This window comes from Tripterygium wilfordii, chromosome 21 (assembly GCF_013401445.1).
Source record: "Tripterygium wilfordii isolate XIE 37 chromosome 21, ASM1340144v1, whole genome shotgun sequence".
NCBI lineage: Eukaryota > Viridiplantae > Streptophyta > Magnoliopsida > Celastrales > Celastraceae > Tripterygium > Tripterygium wilfordii.
In genome coordinates, this window is record NC_052252.1 from 14,841,070 (window position 1) to 14,868,820 (window position 27,751).

The window sequence follows — 27,751 nt, forward strand, 5'->3', positions numbered from 1 at the left end:
CTACGAAGATTCTCCCTTGCTCCTCATGGTGGTTTTATAACAACTCCTAGAAGAGTGTTGATCTCCCAAAATCTCCCTAACGCCATTATTGGTAGGATAGCGCAGGATTTGATGATATGTGGAAGGTACGGCCCGTATCGCGTGCAACCAAGGTCGTCCTAAAATAGCATTATAAGCAGAGGGTGAATCTACGATGGAAAACCGAGTCTGCTTGTTCAACCCTGGAGCATAGATAGGCAACACAACTTCTCCCACTGAATGGCTCACCTCGCCATTGAACCCGATAAGAGCCATTGACTTCCGTAATATCAAGGTCTCATCTAGGCCCATTCCTTTGTAGGCGGCCAAGAACAACACATTGGCGGAACTCCCATTGTCGATTAAAATTCGCTTCAGGTTGATGTTCGCAACCTGAAGTGTGAGCACCAAAGCATCATGGTGCGGGTGCAACAGTTGGGTAGCTTCATCATCCGTGAAGACCATCACCTGATTAGTGAAAGTTCCAAGGGAACGTGCCATTCTAGCAGCGGGGTTTGCTGCTTCCTTCTCGTGCTTCTTGGCAGAGGTGTGGGACAATCCACTGATCTCTGATCCCCCAGAAATCACACAGTAAGTTTGAGTAATTGGTGGCGGCAGGGGCAATGCTTCTGGGTCATCAACTTTTCTCTTTTCCCATATTGCTCTACCGTGCTCAGAAAGCAACTCTCTGAGGTGACCTCTTTTCAGTAGGTAATCCACTTCGTATCTAAGTCCTCTGCAATCAGGAGTAGTGTGGCCAATGTCCTGATGAAAGTCACACCACTTCTTGGGGTCTTTCCATCCTTCGGTCTCTTTCTTAGGCGGCCACTTCACCTCGCTGCCCATCTTTTTCAAGACTTGTACAGCCTCGACTTGGTGTATCTTGAGAGGGTACTCGGGACAGTTTTTTGCATAATCTGACGCTCCAGATTTGCGGGAGCGCCAGTTACTGCTGGGCTCGCCAAAGGTGGATTGATCTTTCCTAGGACGTTTGTCCTCTCGTTTCTCTTCTTTAGGAGGATTAACTGGCTTTCTCCTCGCATCCTCCTCCCAGCGAACAAATACGGTAGCTTTCATCAGAGCTTCTTCATAACTCCTAACATCACATTTCGTGAGTTCTTCATAAAACTCCCCATCTGGGAGTAAACAACTCCGGAGCGCTTGAATAGTTGTTCCTGGGTCACAATAGGGTATAGATACTTTCTCCGTGTTGAATCTTGACAGGAAGTCACGGAGAGATTCTCCCACACGTTGGGGCAGTCGGTATAAATCATCAGAGCACTTATGAATCTTCCGACTGCTCGAGAATTGCACCATGAACGTCTCGATTAGCTTCTCGAAAGAAGCAATACTGCCGTTGGGTAAGTTGATGTACCAACGCAGAGCCGGACAGGTAAGAGTCGATCCGAAACCTTTACACATGCACGTCTCGTGCATGCCGTACGGTATGGCGATAGCGCCCATCTTTAACTTGTAGTGAGCCACGTGATCCTCGGGGTCATCAGTCCCGTTATATAACTTCATGCTCGGGACGCTGAACCTGTGCGGCAGATCCGTTTGGTATATACTGTCCACAAACGGTGATCCCGTATAGCAATTGGCATTAATTTTGGCCAAAGCAGGAGGTGCTTTAGTCAATTTATCTATATCTCCCCGCAGTTCGATGATCTGCTTGGCCATCGCAGCTTGGGCGACTGAAGCGATAGTGGGTCCCGCGAAAGGTGCAGCAGGAAAACGTGGTGGCTGTGGGAGTCTACTTCTTGGAGAACCGGTCAAATCTACAGGGGCATCCCTGTCAACATTTTGCTGAATTTCTTCTGTCGCAGGTCCCTTACCCCGTGAAGTAGAAGTATCATATCCCCCGGGGGTACTCCCGGGAACAAACTGGGCACTCAAAGGATAAGGCAAAGGGTCTCTAGGAGGTGGTGTTTGTTCAAGGCGAGGAAAAGGTGGAATTCGGACTGAAGTGGGATCATGGCCTTGGGAAGTAGTTTGGCTTCTCAGCTGCGAAACCTCTTCGCGGAGTGCTGCGTTATCGACCGACATTGATTCTAACCGCGCATCCGTTTGCTGTTTATTCTTCGACATGTCTTCTCTCATGGCTTGCATGAGTTGCAACAGCTGGCTGTTAGTGACCTCACTGGTATCAGCCATAACGGGAAGTTGCCGTGAAATCTTTTCGGCCAAATACTTGCAAAATGCCCCCTATCTGGCGCGCCAAATTGTAGGAGCCGATTTCTACAATAGTTGAAAGGTCAATCTTTCTTCCTGTGGGGTCCGTTTGCAGCCTTGGATCCTGCAAGCTTCACAACAAGGCAAACCGTGAAAGCTCCTTAACCGGCTTGGGGGGTGCCGGTCGTGGAGGCTCCGACGATCAAGTTAGTACTTGTCGGAGATGGAAGACCAGCTATAGTCTTAGGTGTTTTGTCTGAATAGGTTCTCTCTGGAATTGGTAGAAAATGTTTCTGTTGTGTTGTCTAGTTTGTTTTCAAAAAATGTTCCCCCCCCCATATGAAAATAGAGGGGTCTTTATAGAGAATGAGGATCGACCTCGGGAATTGTGTGTCCATTCCAGGTATACTATTGGACCAAATTGTACGAAGGAAGTGTACAAGAAGTCCACTATCCCGGTTGTGTCAGGGTAAGCGGTAAAGTAACAATATGTCATAATTAAGACAAGTGTCGATGATAGTATGGAAGTTTTGTAGGCGGTATTTAATGAATAGATACGTATATGAAGGAAAGCCATACCTAAGGATGTGAGCCAGTCACACCTGTAAATATCGGCTGTAGATTAGACTGACAAGAACTGCTTTATGAGTGATGTAGTCCGAGTAATGGCGCTTATAGATGGTGTCGCCATTACTATGTTCTGGCGACTGTACTGGGCCGCCAACACCTGCGGATGCTTTGACACCTAGTTCCATCATGCTAAGGAAGGATCATAATAAAGTGACCAGTCTATAAAGCTATAAAGATCCTGGGGGGCCTAGACAATCCAGCTCATCTTGTCGATGTGGGACCAGGTGGGGCCATACCATTTTTGTCAGATGGCAACGTGTATTATTCATTAATGTGCTAGTTGTTTCTTTGTTCTTGTATTTCCTGGTCCTGTTTTATTAATCCACGTGATACAATCCAGTTGGAGATATTTTGCCACTGAACCCAGAAAATGAAGTCTGTGGTACCGGTTGCTTCTTTTTTCCTGCCATTATCTTTATTGGCTGCGAGGAAAAACAAATATGTATAACAATGCCTCCACAAAAAAAGAGTTTTTATTTTTATTTTTTTGTTCGAAATAAAAATCAAATTTAACATGAAAATGTATGTAATACTTTCAATAATTTATTCTAACAGTCGAGACTTCTCATGTTTAATTTAATTTTTATTTCGAACAAAAAATATATTTTCATGTGCGAGTTGCTTCATTGTCCTTTCATTGCCTGGTCCAGTGGTTCTGTTTCATTAATCCACGTGATATCCACGTGATGCACCCAAATTGAGAAATTTGACCTCTGAACCAATAAAAGGGATGCCACATGATACATCCAGTTTGAGAATTTTGACCTCTTAATTAAGAGAAGTAAGTTTATGGCGCAAAGTTGCTTCAATTTTTGTTTTCATGCCACTTTCTTTTTTTTGGCTGCAAGGAAAAACAAAAATCTGTATAACAACGAAAAAGAAATAAATATCTCAGCAGTTTCGAATTGGACGCATAGGATGCAAGTGAATTCGTTGACTCCACATGTCTCATATTATGCATATGAAATTCTACGCGTACAACTCAACAACTATGATAATTGAAATACCAACTACTAAGATCATATCCTTATCATAAATGGTATAACAATCCCTGCATAAAGGAGAGCTGTAATTTATAACAATCTGGACTGAGTTCTATACTACGTTTGTTAAAACGAGACATGCTCGTTCATTAGAAAATTATCAAGCTCCTAAGAACAAGTTATATTGAAATTTGTTTATCAAGAAAGTTATTAGTATTCTATTCATTTGCTATGGCTTGTCCCCGATTCCTTAATAAGAACAAAGTTTCTTACTTGGTACATATCCATCTTCTTGGTTGAATCGTGACACTAGGTTCCATACAAAGCCTCAGCATAGTGTACATTTATGCATACAAAAACTCAATAGACACGTAAGCATATTTTTGAGGGGTGCAACCTAAATAGCACGGGTTCAATACTTAAATTATTAAAACTTAACAAACCTAAGCTCATAACCAACGAGTCAAACCCATGAGAATTTGATGTCTCAACACCGACCAGCTAAACACGTATAAAGCAAGACCTGAGCTTGACGTATGGAACAAATCAAGCCAACGCTCTTCCTGATATATAACTTCAACACCACAATCTTTTCTTTTCTTTTTTTGATCAAATGACTGATTTTATTAAAGAGAAGAAAGATAAAACAACCAACAAAGACCCAGCAAGCCAAGAAAGAGGCCAAGACCCAGCAAAGACCCTACAAACAAACACGTAACCACAACCAAGACACACCCAACCGGCCTAAAAAACATGAGAAACCCAACACGACCACAACCTACAAGCACCACCATGCAACACAGAAAGAGGCAAGACAATACAAAGCAAAACAACGCAGCTAGACTCTTAATTAAGAGAAGGAAGTGTTGTCAGGAAGTGTAGTCTATTAAGACAACCAAACACGGCTGTAGACTATATATGTATGCTTCTTTCGCTTCCTCTGTTTCAGTCATACAATGAGACTGGAAACAAGTGATGGAGCAAATATGCAATATTCTCTCTTCTTTTCCGGATAAAGAAAGTGAGAAGTGCAGTGGCGGAGCCAAACTTGGCTCAGTAAATTTAATGGCCAGGACTAGAGCCTACCCGGTTCACATCAGGGACTCTGTAATATGGAAGCAATGGAGCTATGGCATTGATTCTGAAATGCACTACAGTCAAACTCAATCAGCTTAATGGCACTGGACTTCGGCAAGCACCAGAAATTTGCATCATCTTGAGGACTCTTGGGTATCATTCCAAGGGGATTTTTTCAGAATTTCAACCCGCTATATAATAAAGACTTAACATTGGGTAATTTATTTTTCCAATTGTAACATGCCATATACCTTGCAGCAACCGACAAATAAATCCTGCCAAGATAAGAATTTATGATCGCTAAGGAAAAAAAAGTGATAAAGTAGTAGCCAAGAGCAATCCACACACATGCTACAGATCCAAAAGCTGATGTCCAAATTCCTAAACAACATCCACAGGAAAAGGGGACTATCAATCTCTCTTTACAAAATAAAAAACTTAGCCCAAGCTTCTCAAACACCTGGTAACACCATTAAAATGTATTTAGGGGTTCTCGTGTCGTGTCCGTATCCTGTGTCCATGCCCGTGCTTCCTAGTTTGTAAGCGAGATTGCATGGACAAATCATAATCAGAATACAGACTACAAGCTCTATTGCTATAGAGGAATCAACCAGCACAACCAATAGAAGGGAAACCCAACTTAGTAAAAGCATCAGGCCATGCTTATTGTCGCAACCGCGGTCACGACGCGGACCGGCGTTTGAGGATGAAAAATGTTTAGAGTCGCCACCAATTGATTTAAGGTGCAATTGGACACCGAAAAGACCTGCGAACCAGAGAAAAGGGTACGGGGATCGATTGAGTGTGGGGAAGGTGTTAGGCACCCCACAACTCCCGTTTGAAAACGGTTACCCGGATTAATCTAATGACTATCTTATGGAAACTTGCTCTTTGCAAGGTGTAATTGTTAAAGTTTGAATTATTACTTTCAACACACTTATCAACTTATGATAGTGTTTGAAAAAGAAAGCTTGGAATATTACTATCAATTTATGATAGTTTTTATTTGAAAATAGGTTTAAAATAACACTATCCACTTATGATAGTTTTGGGAAAAGATTTGTAAGAATACTATCAAGTTATGATAGCATTAAAAAAAAAATTGTAATATTACTATCAACTTATGATAGTTTTTTTATTTGGAGACACACTACCAACTTTTGATAGATTTAATTTTAAAACACCAACTTATGGTGTTAACGATAAAATGTCCTACCAACTTTTGGTAGGTTTAATTTTGAACACCAACTTATGGTGTTAATGATAAAATGTCCTACCAACTTTTGGTAGGTTTAATTTTAGATACCAACTTATGGTTTATTTAATAAAATGCCCTACCAACTTTTAGTAGGTTTAATTTTAAATACCAACTTATGGCATAAATGATAAAATGACCTACCAACTTTTGGTAGGTTTAATTTTAAATACCAACTTATGGCATAAATGATAAAATGACATACCAACTTTTGGTAGGTTTAATTTTAAATACCAACTTATGGTATAAATGATTATTTGGAAAAGTGTCATCTATCAATTTAACCTATTATTGCCAACTTATGGCAAATTCATAAATGAAATCAAATAAGGTTCATAATTCAAATAAAGGAAATCAACTTATGATTTCTTTAATTGAAATGACCTATATTCAATTTTAAGCCTATATATTCATAATCCACACTTGTACAAATAATCCAAATAATAAATGTCGAAATTATACAAATCGACATGAATAAGATAAATTACACAATATGGGAGGCCAAATATACACAAATTGTAATAAACCAAACAAAATCTTGAAATTGCTCAAGCCTCCATCAACTCGTCCAAATAATATCCAAGCCCGAGCCTCGTCCAACAAAACAAACATAAAGAGAGGGAAAAATAGAATACTCAAATGTAAATCAAGATTTAAATCGAATCAAGACCACATTATGAGATTCACACGTATCCAAACCAAGAAAATCAAATCCAAATATGGTCTCTCCCGCTTTTTCCAACAAGAAATAGAAGAAAAAAAAAATGCAAAGAGAAAGGGCTCAACATATTAGTATCGAAAACACTCCTAAGCATCACATATGTCCAAGGTGAATGCAAGAAACACCATGTCTATTCTTAGTCAACATCCGAGGATGCTAAAAATGAATCAAACATTGAAATCAAGTGTAAATAGAGCAATACTTGAGTGAAAGATATGAGGGGTATGAAGCTTCTACCAAAAAATCCAAAGAATCGGTTTTCCCCTTCTCTCCTTCTCTCCTTCTCTTCTTCTCTTCTTCCTCTCCCCTCTCTTCCTCTCTTCCTCTCTTCTTTTTTTGTTTTTCTTCACCAAAAGCCAAAGCCTCTCCTTTTTTTCTTCCTCTCTTCTTTTTTTTTTGTTTTATTTCCTCTCTCTCCCCCAAACCAAAGTCTCTTCTCCCCTCTTCTTATTCTTTTTCTTTCTCTTTTCCTTCCCCTTTTCACTTCCCTTTTTTTTACCCTACTTTCGGCCACTTTATCTTTTCCTTCTTTTTTTCACTTCCTTTTTTTTTTACCCTACTTTCGGCCACTTTATCTTTTCCTTCTTTTTTCACTTCCTTTTTTTTTTACCCTACTTTCGGCCACTTTATCTTTTCCTTCTTTTTTATATTTTTTTTTATATTTTTTTTTATATTTTTTATATGATATATATATATTTTTAATATATTTGTTTTTATTATTATTATTTTTGTATTTTGTATTTTTTTTGGCCGGACGAAAACCGGGTACTACAGCTGCCCCCCTTTGTATGTCTTTTATGAAATAAAAGGCAAACAAAGGCGTAGTCAACCGCGTTTCGTACGGGCCTGAAATGCGCGGGATCATTGTGGCCATTCCCGGCTTGGCCAAAAAGTTTGTGCAAGAAAATAAAGGGGCACGGGATCACAAGGCCATTCCCGGCTTGGCCAATGTTGGTGCAAGAAAATAAGGGGCACGGGATCACAAGGCCATTCTCGGCTTGGCCAATGTTGGTGCAAGAAAATAAGGGGCACGGGATCACAAGGCCATTCCCGGCTTGGCCAACTGTTTGTGCAAGAAAATAAAGGGGCACGGGATCACAAGGCCATTCCCGGCTTGGCCAAATGTTTTTTTTTTTTTAATCTTTGATTTTTTATTTTTTTTTTTGGTGAAAAGGTGCTCCGGATCACTGTAGCCATTCCCGGCTTGGCTGAAAATTTTTAATTTTTGATTTTTTTTTATTATTGTGAAAAAGGTGCTCGGGATCATTGTAGCCATTCCCGGCTTGGCTGAAAATTTTTTATTTATGCAGTGATGATGCATGCACTGACCTATTTTGCTCAATTATGAATGTCTCATGAATGAATGGATGCATGTTTTCTCATGGTTTTGCCATCCTCCAACAAGCGTACAATTACGAATTGCTAAACCAAATTTGTTTCTCTGTCAGGGTTGACTTTCTGACTCACTGCGCTTTCAATGTATCTTCTCTAATCTGATTAGTGAAGGCCTTTTTCCGTTCTGGATCCCAGCTCTTGAGCTATCTCTTTTCCTTTTCCAATGTGCATTCCCATAATCAATTCATTTTCCCTGAAATTTGCATGTTCGTACGCATCTGAATTCAAAGCTACCCATTTATCTGAATTTCCTTATTCAAATCTTTTTTTTTTTTTTTTTTTTTTTGCACGGCTTTGGAATGTGAGCTTCTTTTTCCTGCTAACACCTGCTTCAGCTTCAGGCTTTTCACTCAGATCCTTTCCAGCTTAGGATGCCAAAATCCATCAACTTCCTATCAAAAGTATTGTCCTGATGCACTCATTATATTTCCTGTCAAAACTTTGTCAGTGATAAATTCAAAAGTACAGCCATGCTTGTCAATTATTGAAAGCAAATGATAATAATTTGTTTTTGGAGTATGAGATGAGAATTGAATTGGGATATGGAAAAAGATGCCACAAGTGACAAAACCGAAGAAATGAATTTCCTCACAATTTTTATTGAAAAGGATAGGTGGTAATAAAATATTTTAGAATGAAATATGTACAAGAAAGCAGAGAAATCAAAGGCAGAAAGGACAAACTGAGCTTCTTCAAGATGAAATATGTGATAATTCAAAGATTGTACCAAAATTGCCCCAATTTTGGTGTGCACCCAATTAACAATAATCAAATCTGACTTGTATGAGCCTATCTCTGAACCTTCCATTTCTGCCAACAAACTTCTTCTTCTATGTAACAGACTAACACCTTAGCAAGGTAAAATATCTGATGGTATCAAGAGCACCCCAAAATCTGCCCCAGTTTTGGGTACATGTCCAATTAACTGATCTCCAACCCTTCAATTACGAAATTAATTTTGCACTCCCACCTATGTCAATGTGAGACAAGTTAACAGCCAACTCAGGCACCACTCTTCAATTCAACAAACTCGTAATCCAACCATCCTTCTTCAAACAATCTGAAATTTGAACTTGCAGCCCAAATTGAAACGCCTGTGAGGTTTTTTTCACTTTAGCAGAATTTTTTTTTTTTTTTTTTTTTTTTTGCCCCTATTTTTGCCTAACAACTTCCTTGAAATTGTCCCGAATGCGCATTTTGAGGGGTTCAACTTCAACTAGTGTCTTCTCAACCTTTTGAACAAACTTTTCCAAGTTAATCATGTGATCTTCATCCTCACTTGGCTTGGCAATTATGTTATCCCCATGCACTTCAATCTCTTTATGCATCATATCATGAAACAGAATGACCTTGGTTTGCTGACAAGTATCTCCCGCATTTTTAGACCAAATGGCATGACTTCATAGCAAAAGGTACCACATAAAGTAATGACAGTAATTTCCTCTTTATCTTCTAGTGCCATCGTGATCTGATTACAATCATCCTTTTTCAGTACCGGTGCAATATTTCTATATCATTCGGGGTATTTTACTACAGCAAGACATCCGACATCAAATTGCTTCTTTATTTCATCTCTAATCTTCCAAGTTTGCACCAATTCAAATTTCCAACCCCAAATTAACAACCTCATCCATTTGAATTATCTTTTCTTTTTGATTAAACTTGTTTCAACATTTCTGACTATATCTCAGATTCATCCTCAATGTTCAAGTCAAACTCGACATTGTTAATGGGTGCCCCAAAATCTGGTTCATTCGGTTCATCTTTCCATTATCATCAATTTCAATCCTGTCAAAATGGAATTTGCAAGATTTGGAATTTGCAAGTGATGGACGAATAAAGGCAAATAAATGTGGGATGATGAATGTAACAAAGGCATCAAAAACACGGGAATTGGGCAAATAAATGTAGGAATGATGAGTGTAACAGAGCATCAAAAACATGAGAACTGGAAGCATTGAACATGCAAAAGCTGTACTAGAGAAATTTATCAAAGTAAAGTAAAGACATGCTCATTATTAAAACCCAATCAATGGCCGTGAGCCGGACCACAGATGGTAGTGCAGATGGATTTTACTCTTGAAGGCTGCTGACAGAATCTGGCAATTCCAAATTGGTCCAGTTACTGAGTTTAAAACATAACTCCCCAAAATTTCTAGTGTTTGGACTTCCTTATCATGTCCATGACTGCGACCAACATGTGCTCCAGCCTTTGCTGTCCATCTTCTAGTGTTTGTAGCCCCATCTCTAGCCGGGCTATCGCTGCATGCATGCGATCTGATTGTGGAGATGCTGCAATTGCTGATGAGGAATCACCAGGTGGTGATGCTGAGTGACCTTCTTGGGTCTGCTTCTTTCTAGTAGCAGTTGTTTTCAAATGGCTGATGCTCTGACGCCATGTCCTTCTTTCTAGCAAGGTGACTTGATATCCCAAAGATGCTCGAGGTTGAGGAGGTCGAATGCCTTTGAACAAAAGCAACCTTGTGATAAGCCGTGGGAAAAATAACTTCCCCGCCTTTATTGGCTTCTTCTCGACAAAATCCTTGGCTTTGAAGATCGTGGCCAGATAGATCTTCCCAATATCAAACCACTGCCCTTTATACATAGAGTATAAGACTGACAAGAATTTTCCTCGTCGTTCTTGCTCATGGCCAATAGGGCACAGATTTTTCCTGACAGCATCATCCAGCAACCACATCTTCGAAGGTAAATAAGCACGGCGTGTAACGTTGCTGAGCCTATTCCTTTTTCCTCCACACATATCATCAACAATTTTCTGCTTTGACGCACAGATTGGTTGTTGAGATCCAATGGGCTTATCGTCTACTGGTGAATATCCCAAGCAGCGACACAGATCTGCTGTCGTGAATTGAACTTTCACACCAGCTAGAATGACCTGATAAACCAGTTGATTCCTAGTCCGCTCACTTCGTGGTAGCTCGATGAGAGTGTGATAGAAGGAGCGAACGATCTGAGGATACACCAGTAAGTCATTTTTTGGATCTGGATCTACTAAAAACAGCAAGGAATGCTCCCTCAAGCAGCGTATCGCCCATTTGTTGATTGCTTCTCGCTGTACCGTTTCATCAATTCTACACTCCGGAATAATTTCAGCTTCGTTGAACAACGCAAGCCTGGATTGCAATCTTGAGGCGATGGTGCGTGAGCGTCTCGGCATAGCTCTTGATCTTTGTGAGAGAAACACACTTTTACCACAACTAATGGAGATGAAGATGGAGACGGAGATGAAGATGGCTCAGAGAGAAAACACGCTTTTGCCAGAAATGATTGAGATGGAGATGAAGACGAAGATGGCTCTGCATATGCGAAGACATTCGCGGTGCCTGTCACATCAGTACTTACTTTACTGTCACCTTCCACTGTTATTTTCCCCGCTTGAGGACAACTCTTTTCTTTCTTCTTTTTTTTTCAACTAGATAATAATAAAAACAAAACTGTCACACTCAACTGTTCATTTCCCGCTTGAGGACAAACTTTTTTTTTCTTTTTTTTTTTTTTTTTCAACTTAAATAAAACAGAATAATAATAAAAAAAAACTTTCACACTCCCCAAGAAATTACGAATATTTGCACAGTGAGGCAGGGGACATAACAGACGATCAGGATTTAATCCCAGCAGGACCTTCTAAGCTGTCTGATAAGAGATTCCAACGGTGGTGGAGAACATGGCTCTAATGGTGATGGTGGTAGTGAAGGAGAAACTGACAGCGATGGGGGCGGAGAGCTAAGAGTGGAGGATGACGGTGACGGTGATGATGAACATAGATCACAAGTCTCCGGAAGCTTTCTCTTGTTGTTGATGCATCTCTCTTGGTTTCCGTCTCTGGTCATGTAACCTTTCAAGCGCTTCACATCTGACAACTTCACTGGTTTTACAATAAAATCCTTTGCTTCTTCTCTCAAGCATCTGTTGATCGAGTCACTACGTTCTCAGATGACATGATTACCACTGGAATCTCTCTCAAGGCAGACGATCCCTTGATTTTCTTCAGCAACTCGTATACAGTAGTCGGTGATAATCAGATCCACCTTCAAACTATCAAACCCAACAGAACAATTATTCTCCTCGTCTAATCCCAGAAACTGAAGTACTCTTATTCCACTATCCACCGCCATCACTTTACAGGAAGTAATCTTGAGCAACCTTTCAATGACCATTCTATCAACAAGGTTGTCATCGATAGCCAAAACATGAACCTCCTCATAATCAGATATAAAATGATCTATTCCAACTCGATCAACAAGAAAATTAAGAGTCAATTTTCTCAAAACTGCCCCAGTATTTTTTGCTGTTCATTTTTCATTGTTTTATCAATTCACAACTGTAATCTTGTACTATAAGGATGGCAAAGGCATGAGTGAATTGGTATTTTTCTTTTTTCTTTCTTTTTTGTTTCTCATGCATGACTATGAACTTATTTAGTTTGACAATGACTGTGCCTACGTGAATGCATGAGAGAAGAAACCAATAATGGAAATTACAATTAAAAATGTGTAAAACAAAACATCAACGACAAATGAATAAATCACACAAAAATAGAATATGCCATTACACGGGGTAACCTAAATTTCTGGAGGTTTCGGACATGGATCTAGGGCTTTATAAAGTGCTTGGGTAAGTTTTTCTAACTATTCCGCGAGGTCCCAGATCATGTTGCTTTTAAAATCCCAACTATTGGGACAAAAGCTCCTCCCTTAACTTTTAAGGGAAGTCGATCCGGTGAGGATATCTTCCACTACCCATGCGGAGACGGAATCTCACGAGAATAGTGGTCAACCCTCTCTAATACTAAAGGTAGAGCCCAGCTGGTAGGCTACAGTAAGTGTAAATGTATGAGATGACAAATACTTTACCACAACAAAATAAATCAACATCTCTGACATATAAAGGAAACAAACAATTAATCATACAAGAAGAAGTAACCGTAGCCAATCAATTTAATCATACGGGCTTGACCCTCTTAGGTTTAAAAAACCTGGTGTCCCCAGCAGAGTCGCCAGTTGTCGCAACCGGGGTCACGACGCGGACCGGCGTTTGAGGATGAAAAATGTTTAGAGTCGCCACCAATTGATTTAAGGTGCAATTGGACACCGAAAAGACCTGCGAACCAGAGAAAAGGGTACGGGGATCGATTGAGTGTGGGGAAGGTGTTAGGCACCCCACAACTCCCGTTTGAAAACGGTTACCCGGATTAATCTAATGGCTATCTTATGGAAACTTGCTCTTTGCAAGGTGTAATTGTTAAAGTTTGAATTATTACTTTCAACACACTTATCAACTTATGATAGTGTTTGAAAAAGAAAGCTTGGAATATTACTATCAATTTATGATAGTTTTTATTTGAAAATAGGTTTAAAATAACACTATCCACTTATGATAGTTTTGGGAAAAGATTTGTAAGAATACTATCAAGTTATGATAGCATTAAAAAAAAAATTGTAATATTACTATCAACTTATGATAGTTTTTTTATTTGGAGACACACTACCAACTTTTGATAGATTTAATTTTAAAACACCAACTTATGGTGTTAACGATAAAATGTCCTACCAACTTTTGGTAGGTTTAATTTTGAACACCAACTTATGGTGTTAATGATAAAATGTCCTACCAACTTTTGGTAGGTTTAATTTTAGATACCAACTTATGGTTTATTTAATAAAATGCCCTACCAACTTTTAGTAGGTTTAATTTTAAATACCAACTTATGGCATAAATGATAAAATGACCTACCAACTTTTGGTAGGTTTAATTTTAAATACCAACTTATGGCATAAATGATAAAATGACATACCAACTTTTGGTAGGTTTAATTTTAAATACCAACTTATGGTATAAATGATTATTTGGAAAAGTGTCATCTATCAATTTAACCTATTATTGCCAACTTATGGCAAATTCATAAATGAAATCAAATAAGGTTCATAATTCAAATAAAGGAAATCAACTTATGATTTCTTTAATTGAAATGACCTATATTCAATTTTAAGCCTATATATTCATAATCCACACTTGTACAAATAATCCAAATAATAAATATCGAAATTATACAAATCGACATGAATAAGATAAATTACACAATATGGGAGGCCAAATATACACAAATTGTAATAAACCAAACAAAATCTTGAAATTGCTCAAGCCTCCATCAACTCGTCCAAATAATATCCAAGCCCGAGCCTCGTCCAACAAAACAAACATAAAGAGAGGGAAAAATAGAATACTCAAATGTAAATCAAGATTTAAATCGAATCAAGACCACATTATGAGATTCACACGTATCCAAACCAAGAAAATCAAATCCAAATATGGTCTCTCCCGCTTTTTCCAACAAGAAATAGAAGAAAAAAAAAATGCAAAGAGAAAGGGCTCAACATATTAGTATCGAAAACACTCCTAAGCATCACATATGTCCAAGGTGAATGCAAGAAACACCATGTCTATTCTTAGTCAACATCCGAGGATGCTAAAAATGAATCAAACATTGAAATCAAGTGTAAATAGAGCAATACTTGAGTGAAAGATATGAGGGGTATGAAGCTTCTACCAAAAAATCCAAAGAATCGGTTTTCCCCTTCTCTCCTTCTCTTCTTCTCTTCTTCCTCTCCCCTCTCTTCCTCTCTTCCTCTCTTCTTTTTTTGTTTTTCTTCACCAAAAGCCAAAGCCTCTCCTTTTTTTCTTCCTCTCTTCTTTTTTTTTTGTTTTATTTCTTCTCTCTCCCCCAAACCAAAGTCTCTTCTCCCCTCTTCTTATTCTTTTTCTTTCTCTTTTCCTTCCCCTTTTCACTTCCCTTTTTTTTACCCTACTTTCGGCCACTTTATCTTTTCCTTCTTTTTTTCACTTCCTTTTTTTTTTTACCCTACTTTCGGCCACTTTATCTTTTCCTTCTTTTTTCACTTCCTTTTTTTTTTACCCTACTTTCGACCACTTTATCTTTTCCTTCTTTTTTATATTTTTTTTTATATATTTTTTTTATATTTTTTATATGATATATATATATTTTTAATATATTTGTTTTTATTATTATTATTTTTGTATTTTGTATTTTTTTTGGCCGGAAGAAAACCGGGTACTACACTTATCTATGTAATATGGTCATGCTTAAACTTATGCATGCAAAGGGCAACAACCTATTTCTTGTTTCATAAGAAATTCCTTTTAAATTTATAGCGATGGTTGATAAGACCAAATTGAAAATCATTACGCAATAAAGATGCTAGTGTTTGTATAAATATATGTCATTGAACAAATCCAAAATCATCTCCTGCATGAACCATATTTTTGTGAACTAGTTACCAAATACCAATTCAAATTACGAACACAAGATTTTCCAACTAAAGCACAACATTAATCTGCTCACGGGAACCCACATAACAAACGCATAAAAATACATTTGCACGACCAAGAATTGTACGGAATATACTTTACAAAACTTCCACATGTAAAAAGGGTGGAAAAGAAGAAAATGCCAAATTTGCACAAAGCAAAGAAAACATATACTGAAGTTCTGCCCAACACCACATATCTAGACAAACAAAAACATCTTTTATTGCATAATGTTTAAAACATCCATAAATGTACTGTGGTCATGCTTAAACTTATGCACGCAAAGGACAACCACCCATTGCCAGTTTCATAAGATATTCCTTTCAAATTCATAGCTAGGATTAATAACTTAATACAACCAAATTGAAAATCATTATGCAATAGAGATGCTAGTATTTGTATAAAAATATGACATTGAGCAAATCCAAAATCATCCCCAACATGAAACATATTTTTTAGAACTAGCTCCCAACTCAAATCATGGACACCAGATTTTCCAGCCAAAGCTTAACATTAAGATGTTCACAAGAACCCACAAAAAAAAATGCATAAAAATACACTTGCATGACCAAGAATTGTACCGAGTACACCGTCCAAGACTTCCACATGTAAACAAAGCGAAAAAAAGAAATGTCAAATTTGCACATAGCAAAAAGAACACGTACAGAAGTTCCGCCCAACGACACATGTCTAGACCCCAAAAAAAAACTCTTTTTATTCCATAACGTTCAATCATAAGATATTCTTTTCAAATTCAAAGTTATGGTTGACGATAAGACCAAATTGAAGATCATTATGCAATAACGAGGCTACAATTTGTCCAAACATATGCAACATTAAGAGAATCCAAAATCATCGTCCACATGAACCATACTTTTCTGAACTAGTTATTAATTCAAATTACAGAGACCATATTTTCCACCTCAAGCACAGCATCAAGTCGCTCATAGGAACCCACAAAAAATGCACAAAAAATCTCATGACCAAGAATTGTATCGTTTACATCGTCCAAGACTTCCACATGTACGAAAAAAATGTCAAATTTACACATAGTAGAGAGCACATGTACAGAAGGTTTGCCCAAACGACACATGTCTAGATGAACAAAAGCCTCTTTTATTGTGTAACCTTCAAAACTTCCATAGATTAACCGTGGCCATACTTGAACTTATGCACGCAAAGGGCAACCCCCATTGTCAGTTTCATAGGATATTCCTTTCAAATTCATGGTTATGGTTGATGATAAGACCAAATTGAAGATCATTATGCAATAAAGAGGCTAGAGTTTGTCCAAACATGACATCAAGCAAATCCAACATCATTCCCACATGAACCATATTTTTCTGAAACTAGTTACTAGTTCAAATTACGTACACCAAATTTACGACCTCAAGCACATCATCAAGCTGTTCATGGGAACCCACAAAAAACAGAGGCATAAAAATTTGCATGACCAAGAATTGTAACTTCCATAGATATACTGAGGGTGGTTCTTACCATGCAAATTAAACTTCTCATGGGCTGCCTGCAAAATACAGACTAAATACCTGCATTTATCGATGGATAACCGTGATCAACTAGGACAGTGTTATAAGGGCAGAACTTGTTGAGATCATATTGCAAGCAAAACAGAATTCCCCAAGACAGCTTGCTTGGAGAATAAGGAAAAAAAAGGTTTGTGTAGCAAAGCTACCCCTCACTTTACCCACGATGTTAAAGATTATGTCTCAGGACTATAGCAGTAAGACTCACCTTATATGGAACATAATTACCATGCCAAGCAACTACATTGAAAGGTGAAAAATCTTGTTTTGCGGTAAAAAGTTCTCCACCAAATTTTTGTACTATAGTATAAGCTGGCTTGTAATCTTCCTCAAACAAGGCTAATGGAACAAGAAAATCCCTTGGAGCAGCAAGACCATTAGCACCTACATTAATCAGAATTGTGTCCACAGTGTGGTAGACTTCAAAAGAAAACATAAAGAGATTGATATACAATAAAAGAAAAATAATTCATTTCATTCAGTTGTAAATCACAGCTAACTGAGATTTGGTACTGGCCTGTTGTTTGAGTTGACCGAAGGTGGCAGGCGAGAGGGCCAAGATCAGGAAGGTGAAAACTGGTGCCAAATATCTCAACAACGTATTTTCCACATTCAGTAGGAAGACGGCAATTCACCAGGAGACACATGCAATTTTCCACTTTCAGTATTGATCCAAAGCCCTACACAACCAGTATGGAAGTTTAAAATGTAACTTTCAATTTATATTATTTTCAGATGGTAAGAAGAGAAGAAAGCGCAGTCATAAAAGGCAAAACTGAATGTGTCTATGCATCTGTGCTTAAAGCGAGATGCAATACAGGTCAAATGCCATCCCCAACAATTGGATCGTCGGTTTGAATCTCATGGGCTGCCTGCAAAATACAGACTAAAGCTTCACTACTATGGAATCAACCAAACACAACCAATAGAAGGAAAACCCAACTCAATAAAAGCATCAGGCTATGCATATCTAGGAAAAAGCAAAATCAACAACGAATTAGGCACTACAACATAGGAATTGGATATTAGAACTCAACCCATTAACAATAAAGAGAATGGAAAAATTAGCTGGAAGTCATCCAGCTGCTCGCAACTATTGCACTACAGAAGGCAAAGTTGAATTCTCAATCCATAAAAACTTATAAGTCAGAGATAATGGTCGGATAGGCATGTTAAAAAAAACTGGGTGAATAATATTAGAATACTTACAATGCAAATGCAACTGCGGTAATCAAACCAACTTCGTATTTGTACACAGCTGCACAAAGTTATGAGAACTTGACCAAAAGACAAACACTGGTAAAACTTCAACCATCCAAATCACATATTGATGCAGTGAGATGCCACTGTCAATGTGGATTAAGAGTAAATCATGCATACCTGCGACTCTGCGAGTATGATACATCATAGTGGCAAAAGTTAAACCATTAAATCTAAGTAAATAAGAAACTTAATGACAACATAGGACAAATAAAATCTGCCAATATAAAGAATTTATGATTGCTAAGGAAAAAAAAATGTGATAAAGCATGAGCCTAGAGCAACCCACACAGATGCTACAGATTCCAAAAGCAAATTCCCTGAACAAGATTCATAGGAAAAGGGGAGTATTTATTTCTTTTTAGAAAATCAAAAACTTGGCCCAAGCTTCTTGAACACCTGGTAACACTATTAATCAGCAATTCAATGAGGGTTTCAGTTTAGTTACCACGTTTATAAGCAATATTGCATGGACAAATCATAATCAGAAAACCTACAAAAGGCAAGTTGAATTCTCAATCCACAAAGAGAGATAATGACTGGATAGGCATATTAAAAAAAATCTGGGTGAATAACATTAGAATACTTACAATGCAAACCAACTTCGTATTTGCACACAGCTGCAAAAAGAATCAAAAAGACAAGAGAACTTTACCAAAAGGCAAAAATTAGTATAACTTATACCATCCAAATCACATATTCCCTTCATAGTTATGGACCAAATTGTGCAGGTTTGGAACTGATAGTGATCTTTTTGAGGAACAAACTGCTAGTGCTCTGGTTTTTTAACATGACTGGATAGGTATATTAAAAAAAAATTGGGTGAATAACATTAGAGTACTTACAATGCAATCCAGCTTCGTATTTGCACACAGCTACACAAAGAATCAAAAAGACTTGAGAACTTGACCAAAAGGCAAAAATTAGTATAACTTTACCATCCAAATCACATATGCCCTTCATAGACCAAATTGTGCAGGTTTGGAACTGATAGTGATCTTTTTGAGGAACAAACTGCTAGTGCTCTGTTTTGGGGGAAAAAAATAACGAAATTGATTGTGATAGCAGTTTTGTAGAGGCAACATGTTTGGCATTATTCAATTCCTCCATCAGATTGCACTATAAGACATCACAAGACATTAAAAATAAGGGGGAAAGATATCCCTCCAAGATCAAATACTCATTCCAATTTTATCAAAACATAAATAAACGGGAGTGAGACCAACCTCGAATCTTTCTTTGCAAAGGCCTAACAATTGAACAACTTCCCTACTTTCCATTACAATAATTACACAAATTTCTCTGTACCAGGAGGGAAGCAATCAATCTCAGTAGCAAAATGAAGGTATACTGATATTGGGATTCAGGACTCTGGACCGACAGAATCTCATTACATTCTGCAACTTGTCAACTTATTATGCAAATCTAAACATGACATGCAGATCTGGAATAGTCTGATAACCTGAAATGAAATGATATCTGAAGAGGTTCCAAATATTAGTCTAGAAATGTTATGTGTAACCGCCCACATCCATCACAGGGTAAACAAAAATAATTTCACTTGAACAAATCAAAATACGAGTCCACACAAGTACAACATGAAAATAAGGATACTATACGGGATATCCTAGAACTCAATAAAAGTTAAAACACATCCTATACCCAAAGTTTATGATAATCACCGATTACTAAATCATTGCGAATGCATAGCCCATCGCAGATCATATATTCCCCCGCTACAAACAGCTTATCCAGATTAAAGTACACAGGCAATGCCTTGAGTATCTCAAAGTGTGAGGGCATTAATTAGATTCACTGTCTTAGAGTGAACCTAGTATAAGCTTTTCATCGCTGGGCAAACCATTTTAATGAGATATATATTTTGTCTCTCGGTATTGTGTAACCTTCTTCAATACATGCTCAATGCAATTTAAAAAGTGTTCACCTTCAAAGGGAAATCTCCTCTCCAGACAATTAGATATAGGACTAAAACTAGCATATTGCTTTGTGTGCCAGGAATTAATATGTGCATTCAAGCCAGTAACATAGAAATCATATCATCTGCCAACATAATAACTAGTTCCACAGGAAAAGGGGAGTATTTATTTCTCTTTAGAAAATAAAAAACTTGGCCCAGGCTTCTCAAACGCCTGGTAACACTATTTAAATGCATTCAAGGGACACCAGATTATCCAACTAAAGTACAACATTATGGGAACCCACATATGAAAAATATACTAAAATACATTTGCATGACCAAGAATTGTACCGAATGCACTTTCCAAGACTTCCACATGTAAACAACCGCAAAAAAAGAGCAAATTTGCGCAAAGCAAAAGGAGCACGTATAAAAGTTATGCCCAACACCACATGTTTTGACAAACAAAAGCCTCTTTTACAGCATAATGTTCAACACTTCCAGAAATTGTACTCAATAACCCATTGCCAATTTCATAAGATATTCCTTTCAAATTGATTGAGATGGTTGATACAACCAAATTGAAAATCATTATGCAATAAAGAGGCTAGTGTTTGCATGAACATATGACATTGAGCAAATCCAAAATCATCCCCGACATTAACCATATTTTTCAGAACTATTTCCCAACTCAAATCACGGACACCATATTTTCCAGCTAAAGCACAACATTAAGTTGTTCACAGGAACCCACAAAAAATGCATAAAAAACACTTCCTTGACCAAGAATTGTACTGAGCACACTATCCAAGACTTGCACATGTAAACGATGCAGGAATTCCACCCAACGACACATGTCTAGACAAGAAAAGCCTCTTTTATTGCATAACGTTCAAATTTTCCATAAATTTACTGTGGCCATTGGCCATGATTGAACTTATGCCCGCGAAGTGCAACGACCCATTGCCAGTATCATACGATATTCCTTTCATATTCAACATTATAGTTGATTATAAGACCAAATTGAATATCATTATGCATTAAAGAGACTACAATTTGTCCAAACATATGCACCATTGAGCAAATCCAAAATCATACCCCACATGAACCATATTTTTCTGAACCAGTTCTTAATTCAAATTACAAACACCATTTTTCCACCTCAAGCACAACAACAAGATGTTCATGGGAACCCACCAAAAAAGCACAAAAATTCTCACGACCAAGAATTGTATCATTTACATCGTCCAAGACTTCCACATGTATGAAAAAATGTCAAATTTACAAATAGCAGAGATAACACATACAGAAGGTCTGCTAAACGACACATGTCTAGACAAACAAATGCCTCTTTTATTGTGTAGCCTTCAAAACTTCCATAAATTTACCGTTGCCATGCTTACTTATGCCCGCAAAGGGCAACCCATTGGGAGTTTCAAAAGATATTCCTTTCAAATTCATAGTCATGGTGGATGATAAGACCAAATGGAATATCATTATGCAATAAAGAGGCTAGAGTTTTTCTAAACATATGCCATTGAGCAAATCCAACATCATCCCACATGAACCATATTGTTCTGAACTAGTTTTTAATTAAAATTACAGACATCAAAATTTTCACCTCAAGCACAACATCAAGCTGTTCATGGGGACCCACAAAAAAAACAGGCACAAAAAATTTGCACGACCAATACATCAACAGAGATAGTTCGAATCATGTTCACATGACAAAAAAACTGTGGATATAAACATGAAATACCAACTGCTGCAACAAAAGGAAAACCTTTGAAGACAGCTGGAGTTTATTGGGACAAAAAAAACGTACGTGAATAGTGAATACAGTGTTCTGCAAAAAATGGTCTAATTTGGTGAAACCCCAAGATCTTATGAATCGACGATGGAGAACGCATATATATAAAGACAAAAACCAAGTTTCACAAGATAGAAAGACCGAGGAAGGAAGGAACAGATACTTTCTCGGCGGCCTACATGCCTATCCTATGCAATGCCGTTCCGAAGCACCAGAGCCCGTTGCGCCTACAAACCATGACCATCTAGGTCAGATTATCAAAACCCGTAGTTTTTCTCTTGCGATTCCCTTCGCTGTCAAAAAACCCCAACTGTAATCGAACCAACCTCTGGTTCTGTAGGTGCCACGTCCCCCACAAGCCGAGGTCTTTTCCTGACTCCCTCCTTCTCCATCCCTTCAATTTCACCAGAACTATGTGATTCCGTATACCTATGTAAATATTTGTAACAAACAAACAACTCTAACAACTTTTTGTAGGAAAATTAGGGTTTCAATGGCGACTGATAAAATCTGATGTGAGGAGAAGGAAGAGATGCCGTGCTTATCGAGAATACATACAGATTGGCAACATTCGTATCATCGGCCTGAATCCCATCGGCTGCCTGAAAAAATCAGGTCAATGTTCATTCTCTCGTGGCCCTGGCCGGCACTACCTAGCTGCACCCTCTTCACGCAGCCACGCACCAGTTACCATAAACCCTAGGCAGGCGTAACAGAAGCAATGTGGGGAGTCCGAGCTCAAAGTCTGGGATTTACTTTGTAATCAGAAGAAGATACGCGTATGATTTTAAGGAAAATAGATTACGATTCTCAACCGCCTCAACGAAGAAAAAAAGGAAATTAGGGATTCAGTCTTTTCCCCGTGAGATTAGAATTCTGGACCGCCTCAACAACGTTTCTTTTTTTATTTTTGAAAAGCAATAAAAAGTAAAAACTCCCCTGTAAAAAGTAAAAAACTACCTTTTGTTATATTACTTAATGTACTTTTAAGATTTAATTCGATATTTTTTTTATAAATTTGAAATGATATAAATTAAACCAACAAATCCAAACAACTAGGTGGACACCCGCGCTTCTCTGTTACTTTATCATATATAAATCAAAAAGACCATATAAGCATTAAAAAAATTAGTATGCTGAAAAAAGATAAATAGTGAAGAATACCAAATAAGTTTGAAGAGTATTGTAACAAATAATCAGTAGTTAATTTGAAAGAGTCTAAACACAATATATTGGTATGAAAGCCTATCAAAGCAGTAAAGCACCAGAATTAAGAACAACAAATGCTCATTAAAAAAAGTTAAAACAAGACTCCTGGTTCAGTTGAAGGAAGGAAACATATATAAATGTCCAGCAATTAGATTTTCCCGACCTAACAAAATTCCTTATTTCATCACAATTAAGGCCACAAAGCCATTTGACTTGGCCAAACTTATTTTGCAGACTCTCCTGTATTTTTTGCTTAAATAATCTCCCACTCAGACTCGCTGAATCCATCATCTAGTAATTCAGATTTATCGTAGTATGCAGCTAAACCTTTTCCCTTCTGTTGATACCATCCCACATCAAGATGACTGTGATCACACTTCCAATCTTGAGCTTTCTTTCTCAAAGCGAAAATGCTCTTCGGCCTCGACTTCTTCTGGGAAAAAAAAGGAGAGGAAACTGTTTTATATAGACAATTAAGAGTCAAGTGTTGGTAATAGCATACAAGTTTTAGTTTTCGAACTAGCATGTTTTCATATGAATGACTGAGTTATGTTAGGAAATTTAAGAGAGAGAAACATGAGACGTACCTTGTCAGACCCGCTTCTTCTCACGTCCCCAGATACAGCGCAAAGTTCACTACTATCTACCATGATGCAACTCTCATCAAGCTTTGCCTTATTCGATGGTTGAATGGTTTCTAGTTCTACCTTGCGAACATCATCAACTGAACCACCTGATGTCATAGTAGACAGTAAAGAAGATTATTGTGAATGTAAATACGTTTTCAACGAAGAAAAACATTTTTGCATGAAGCTACCATAACTGGAGCTTTGATTAGGTAAACCCAGTTTTTCGCTTTTATAAGTGATAAATGAAATATGAATAATGAGTTGTACACTAGTGGATGGGGCATTCAAGCTGCTGCCTGCTGCCATGATCTGTTAAAACAAAAGTATCAGATGTGGTGGGTACACGACTAGATAGATTGCAGAAATGTTTAGATTTAGTGAGTTCATGAAATTGACAGTGGAGGCTTCCGAACAATTCTTGCCAGAAGGATTCCATTGAGAAAAATAAGGCAAGTTACAACAGTTACTGTAGTCTAGAGACCATGTCAAGAAAGTTCAATATTTGAATAAATGCACCTCAATAGGAGAAGTATCACTCTCTCAGTAGACACTTACAAGGCCAAACCTCCAAATGCTCAAATTAACAGAAGACCAAGAAAATAGCAGGTAAAATGTTATAATGCTGCTTTGACTGGAAGAAAAGAAAGCAAACAATAAATGTAGATGAACGACTAACTAAAGTCTGAAAGACAAATTCAAAGAAAGTAAATTTGCACCAATTGTATGAAGAGATACTATGAGATATGGGTCATGAACTTCATCATGCGGCCCACACTCATGAGAGAAACCCTAGTCTCACAGCAAGCTGTCGGAGTTTCTATGGAAGCCAATGCAAAACCAAGTTAAATATTCAGTGATAAAAGCAAGTTGAACAAACAACAGGATATATAACGAACAAATACTTACCAGTTGATTCTGCCAAGGCAACATTAAGAGCAACCTCAATGTCCAAAATTTCACTGTCCCGGGATCCCATCAAAGTAGAAGAATTGGAATACAAGCTCCCCTCCCCTTCTCCAATCAAAGAATTACTCTCCGTATTATCATCTAAAGCTAAGGACAATGCTTCCATGACTGGATATTTCTTCTCAAGGATATCCAAATTCTCAGTACTGATCTCTAAGGGCGAGGATAATGCTTCCATGACAGAATCTTTCTTCTCAGGGATATCCAAATTCTCAGTACTGATCGCTAAGGGCGAGGATACTGTTTTCACAACTGAATCTTTCTTCTCAAGGATATCCAACCTCTCAGTATTATCTAAGGGTGGGGATGATGCGGGCGTGATGGAATCTTTCTTCTCAAGGATATCTGAACTCTCAGCATCATCATCTAAGGGTGAGGATAATGTAGTCGTGACTGAATCTTTCTTCTCATGGATATCCAAACTCTCGAGCTGATTTTCCTTCTCCTTAATAGGATTTCCCCCAATAATCATCCTTGAATTTTCATGTACTGCGCCACCATCATTCTGCTTCAAGTGAGGATCTAGATGCTTTCTACTAGACAGATGACATGACCGGAGGAAATGAACCCCAAAGAAAGATTCCTTTTCACAGTGGCCATCATCCATACTAACTTCTGATCCTTTATGTGCCATGACACCAGATTTCTGTACAGGAGACAAATCAGAAGCTTCCTCTCCCACCACACGATCAGCAGAATATTGAGGGACATCATCATCCACGAGATCAGAGAAGAACTTCGTTATGCTGGCACCCATTGTCTGCAACTGAGTCTCAGCGGCTCCAATTATATCCTATAAAGAATGAAATCAACTAATGATAGACATACTGTTGGCAGCACCAGAAGCAGATACATGTAATGTAAAACAAAGCTAAACAAGGAATGACGCAATAACAAGACAAGGTGAAGAAACAAAAGCAACGTATCCACATTCGAGACAAATACGTTATAAGAAAATAAAGGTCAAGTAAACATGTTTCCTCTACGGAAAAAAAGAACACTGTCAAAAGTTTTTTAGTTGTGCATAAAAATGTGTGGCGCGTAAATGATAGCATATAAATTGACCAGTTAAATTGAAAGTAGTACTAACAACAGCAGTTGGAATGCACCATGCAACCAACAGCTAGATGACATCTTGAAGCGGTTAACAAGTAGAAGGTGAAAAAAATACCTCCGGCCTGATATTATCCACCTCCAAGCACACATCTTCAAACTTCTGGCACACATTGTCTACCCAAGCTATATAGTTAAATCTCTCCATATTGGACAGCTGCAATCAATCAGAACACAGTATAATACGTCAAATCAGCACATTATCACTGCACGTCAGCATAAGATTTCAGCTAAGGAAACACGTCAAACCTGCAAGGCATGCACATGCAGTTATAGGAAAACATAGCACAAAAGTAATAGGGAACCAGAGCCATTTATCACCCAAATTAACATAGCAGCCTCGAAACAACTTTATTACATAAATGTCAGCAACCCAGAAGAGTATCTGAAGGTGGCCTAAACAAAGGGTAGATTCATATAGCAAAGTAGCAAAAGCCGTTAAGGGCCACAAAAAAAGGCACGAGTCCACCAAATACCGCTTTTAACACCACCAGAAGTTGCTAGCTAAGTATGTTACCGCTTACCGCCACCCCTCCCCCTCTCATTCTCCAAAAGTACATCTTCAAATTCTTCCAATGTTATCTTAAACAGATGCAATTGCATAGAGGTATGGATATGCATTTGTACTAGATAAACTCAAAAGCAAGCCCTAACATAATGCAACTCTCTCTATATGAGACTATGCTCCCAGATGAACACTTGCAGAACTTAATGCTCGAAATTGCATGGAATAATGATCTGAAAATTTATTTTCACAAAACAACACCACGTTTAACAAAACTTCATAAGATAACCATAATATTAAACCTTAAATCTTAAGTTTTGAATATTCTCAAATCTACAAAGAACAAGAGTGTTTTAAAGGAAGCAAACAGTATGCTCAACTAGGGCAACCATAGCTGATTAGAACTTCAGGACTCACCAAAATAAACAACACAAAAGGCTCTCTCTTCTTTTTATGACTCTACCTAAAATTATTTGAAAAACATGACTCAGCGAAACAAAGATCCTTCTAGTATGCAATTACATATCTTTTTATCAACTGAAAAAACATAAAATTAGAACAATGTTTGCTCTCCTTTCCGTTAATCTTCCAGCAATTACTCTGATTAAGAAACGATGACAGAGAACCCGTCAACAGAAACAAATAAAAAATAATCGGCAAGTGAAGACTACTACTCATGTAAATTGCCCAAAGCAACTAAAGTATACAAGCAAAACTCTTGATGATCGGCAAGTAAAACCTCTTTGAAGAGACTACTGAACAAGCACCCGCGATCAGAATAAAAACATATGTATATATATCTGATTAACGGGTTTCCAAGGTCAGTAATTGATGCAAAACTGAAAAAGAAAGCCAGCAAAAGATAAATAATTCAAGAATTTCGAGAAATTGAGGTTTAACAGTTACACACTGAAATTAATGGTTACCCAGAAACCAAAACCCTGTAAAACAGAAATTTCGTGGAACCCAAAAGCATCAGACACACAAAAAAAATCATAAATTCAGATAGAATAATGAAAACCCAAAAAAGAGTTCAAGAGAGCGAAGACATGGATGATATAATGGTTGACAACGGAGAGGTCCCCTCAGCCATTGATGACAAAAGCAGAAGCAGAGAGTGGAAGAAGGGGAAAGAAAACTTACGCCTTTGACGCTTGTTGTTTAAAGAACGACACAGCAACACAGTTCAAAAGGTGTTA

At 37.8% G+C, this 27,751-nt stretch overlaps 2 protein-coding genes and 1 long non-coding RNA gene across 6 annotated transcripts; all 3 read right to left on the reverse strand.

The window, feature by feature from the left end:
- Positions 1-2,172, reverse strand: LOC119987990. Its single transcript, XM_038832904.1, has one exon. The coding sequence runs from the start codon at positions 2,170-2,172 to the stop codon at positions 1-3; it is 2,172 nt and encodes a 723-aa protein (XP_038688832.1).
- A 1,587-nt stretch (positions 2,173-3,759) lies between these two features.
- On the reverse strand, positions 3,760-23,081 carry LOC119989320. 4 transcript variants are annotated; one of them, XR_005465788.1, is made up of 3 exons: positions 17,351-23,081; positions 17,096-17,145; positions 3,760-5,155 (listed from the first exon to the last, which is right to left on the reverse strand). It is a non-coding gene; the product is annotated as an uncharacterized LOC119989320 (long non-coding RNA). The 4 variants fall into 4 exon arrangements; XR_005465787.1 differs by lacking the exon at positions 3,760-5,155 and adding an exon at positions 5,163-5,408; XR_005465786.1 differs by lacking the exon at positions 3,760-5,155 and adding an exon at positions 5,163-5,412.
- Positions 23,082-23,362: 281 nt separating this feature from the next.
- Positions 23,363-27,622, reverse strand: LOC119990127. Its single transcript, XM_038835973.1, has 5 exons — positions 27,602-27,622; positions 26,106-26,204; positions 24,875-25,727; positions 23,927-24,072; positions 23,363-23,772 (listed from the first exon to the last, which is right to left on the reverse strand). Exons 2-5 carry the CDS (start codon positions 26,193-26,195, stop codon positions 23,593-23,595), a joined length of 1,269 nt encoding a protein of 422 aa, XP_038691901.1. The 5' UTR covers positions 26,196-26,204; positions 27,602-27,622; the 3' UTR covers positions 23,363-23,592.
- Positions 27,623-27,751: the final 129 nt, after the last annotated feature.

Excerpts from the sequence above, each read along its gene's own strand:
- LOC119987990 (XM_038832904.1), bottom strand. The coding sequence starts at position 2,172 with ATGGCTGATACCAGTGAGGTCACTAACAGCCAGCTGTTGCAACTCATG.
- LOC119990127 (XM_038835973.1), bottom strand. The coding sequence starts at position 26,195 with ATGGAGAGATTTAACTATATAGCTTGGGTAGACAATGTGTGCCAGAAG. Across the intron at positions 25,728-26,105 it reads TGGATAATATCAGGCCGGAG|GATATAATTGGAGCCGCTGA; the intron begins GTATTTTTTTCA and ends CATTCTTTATAG. Across the intron at positions 23,773-23,926 it reads GAAGAAGCGGGTCTGACAAG|AAGAAGTCGAGGCCGAAGAG; the intron begins GTACGTCTCATG and ends TTTTTTTCCCAG.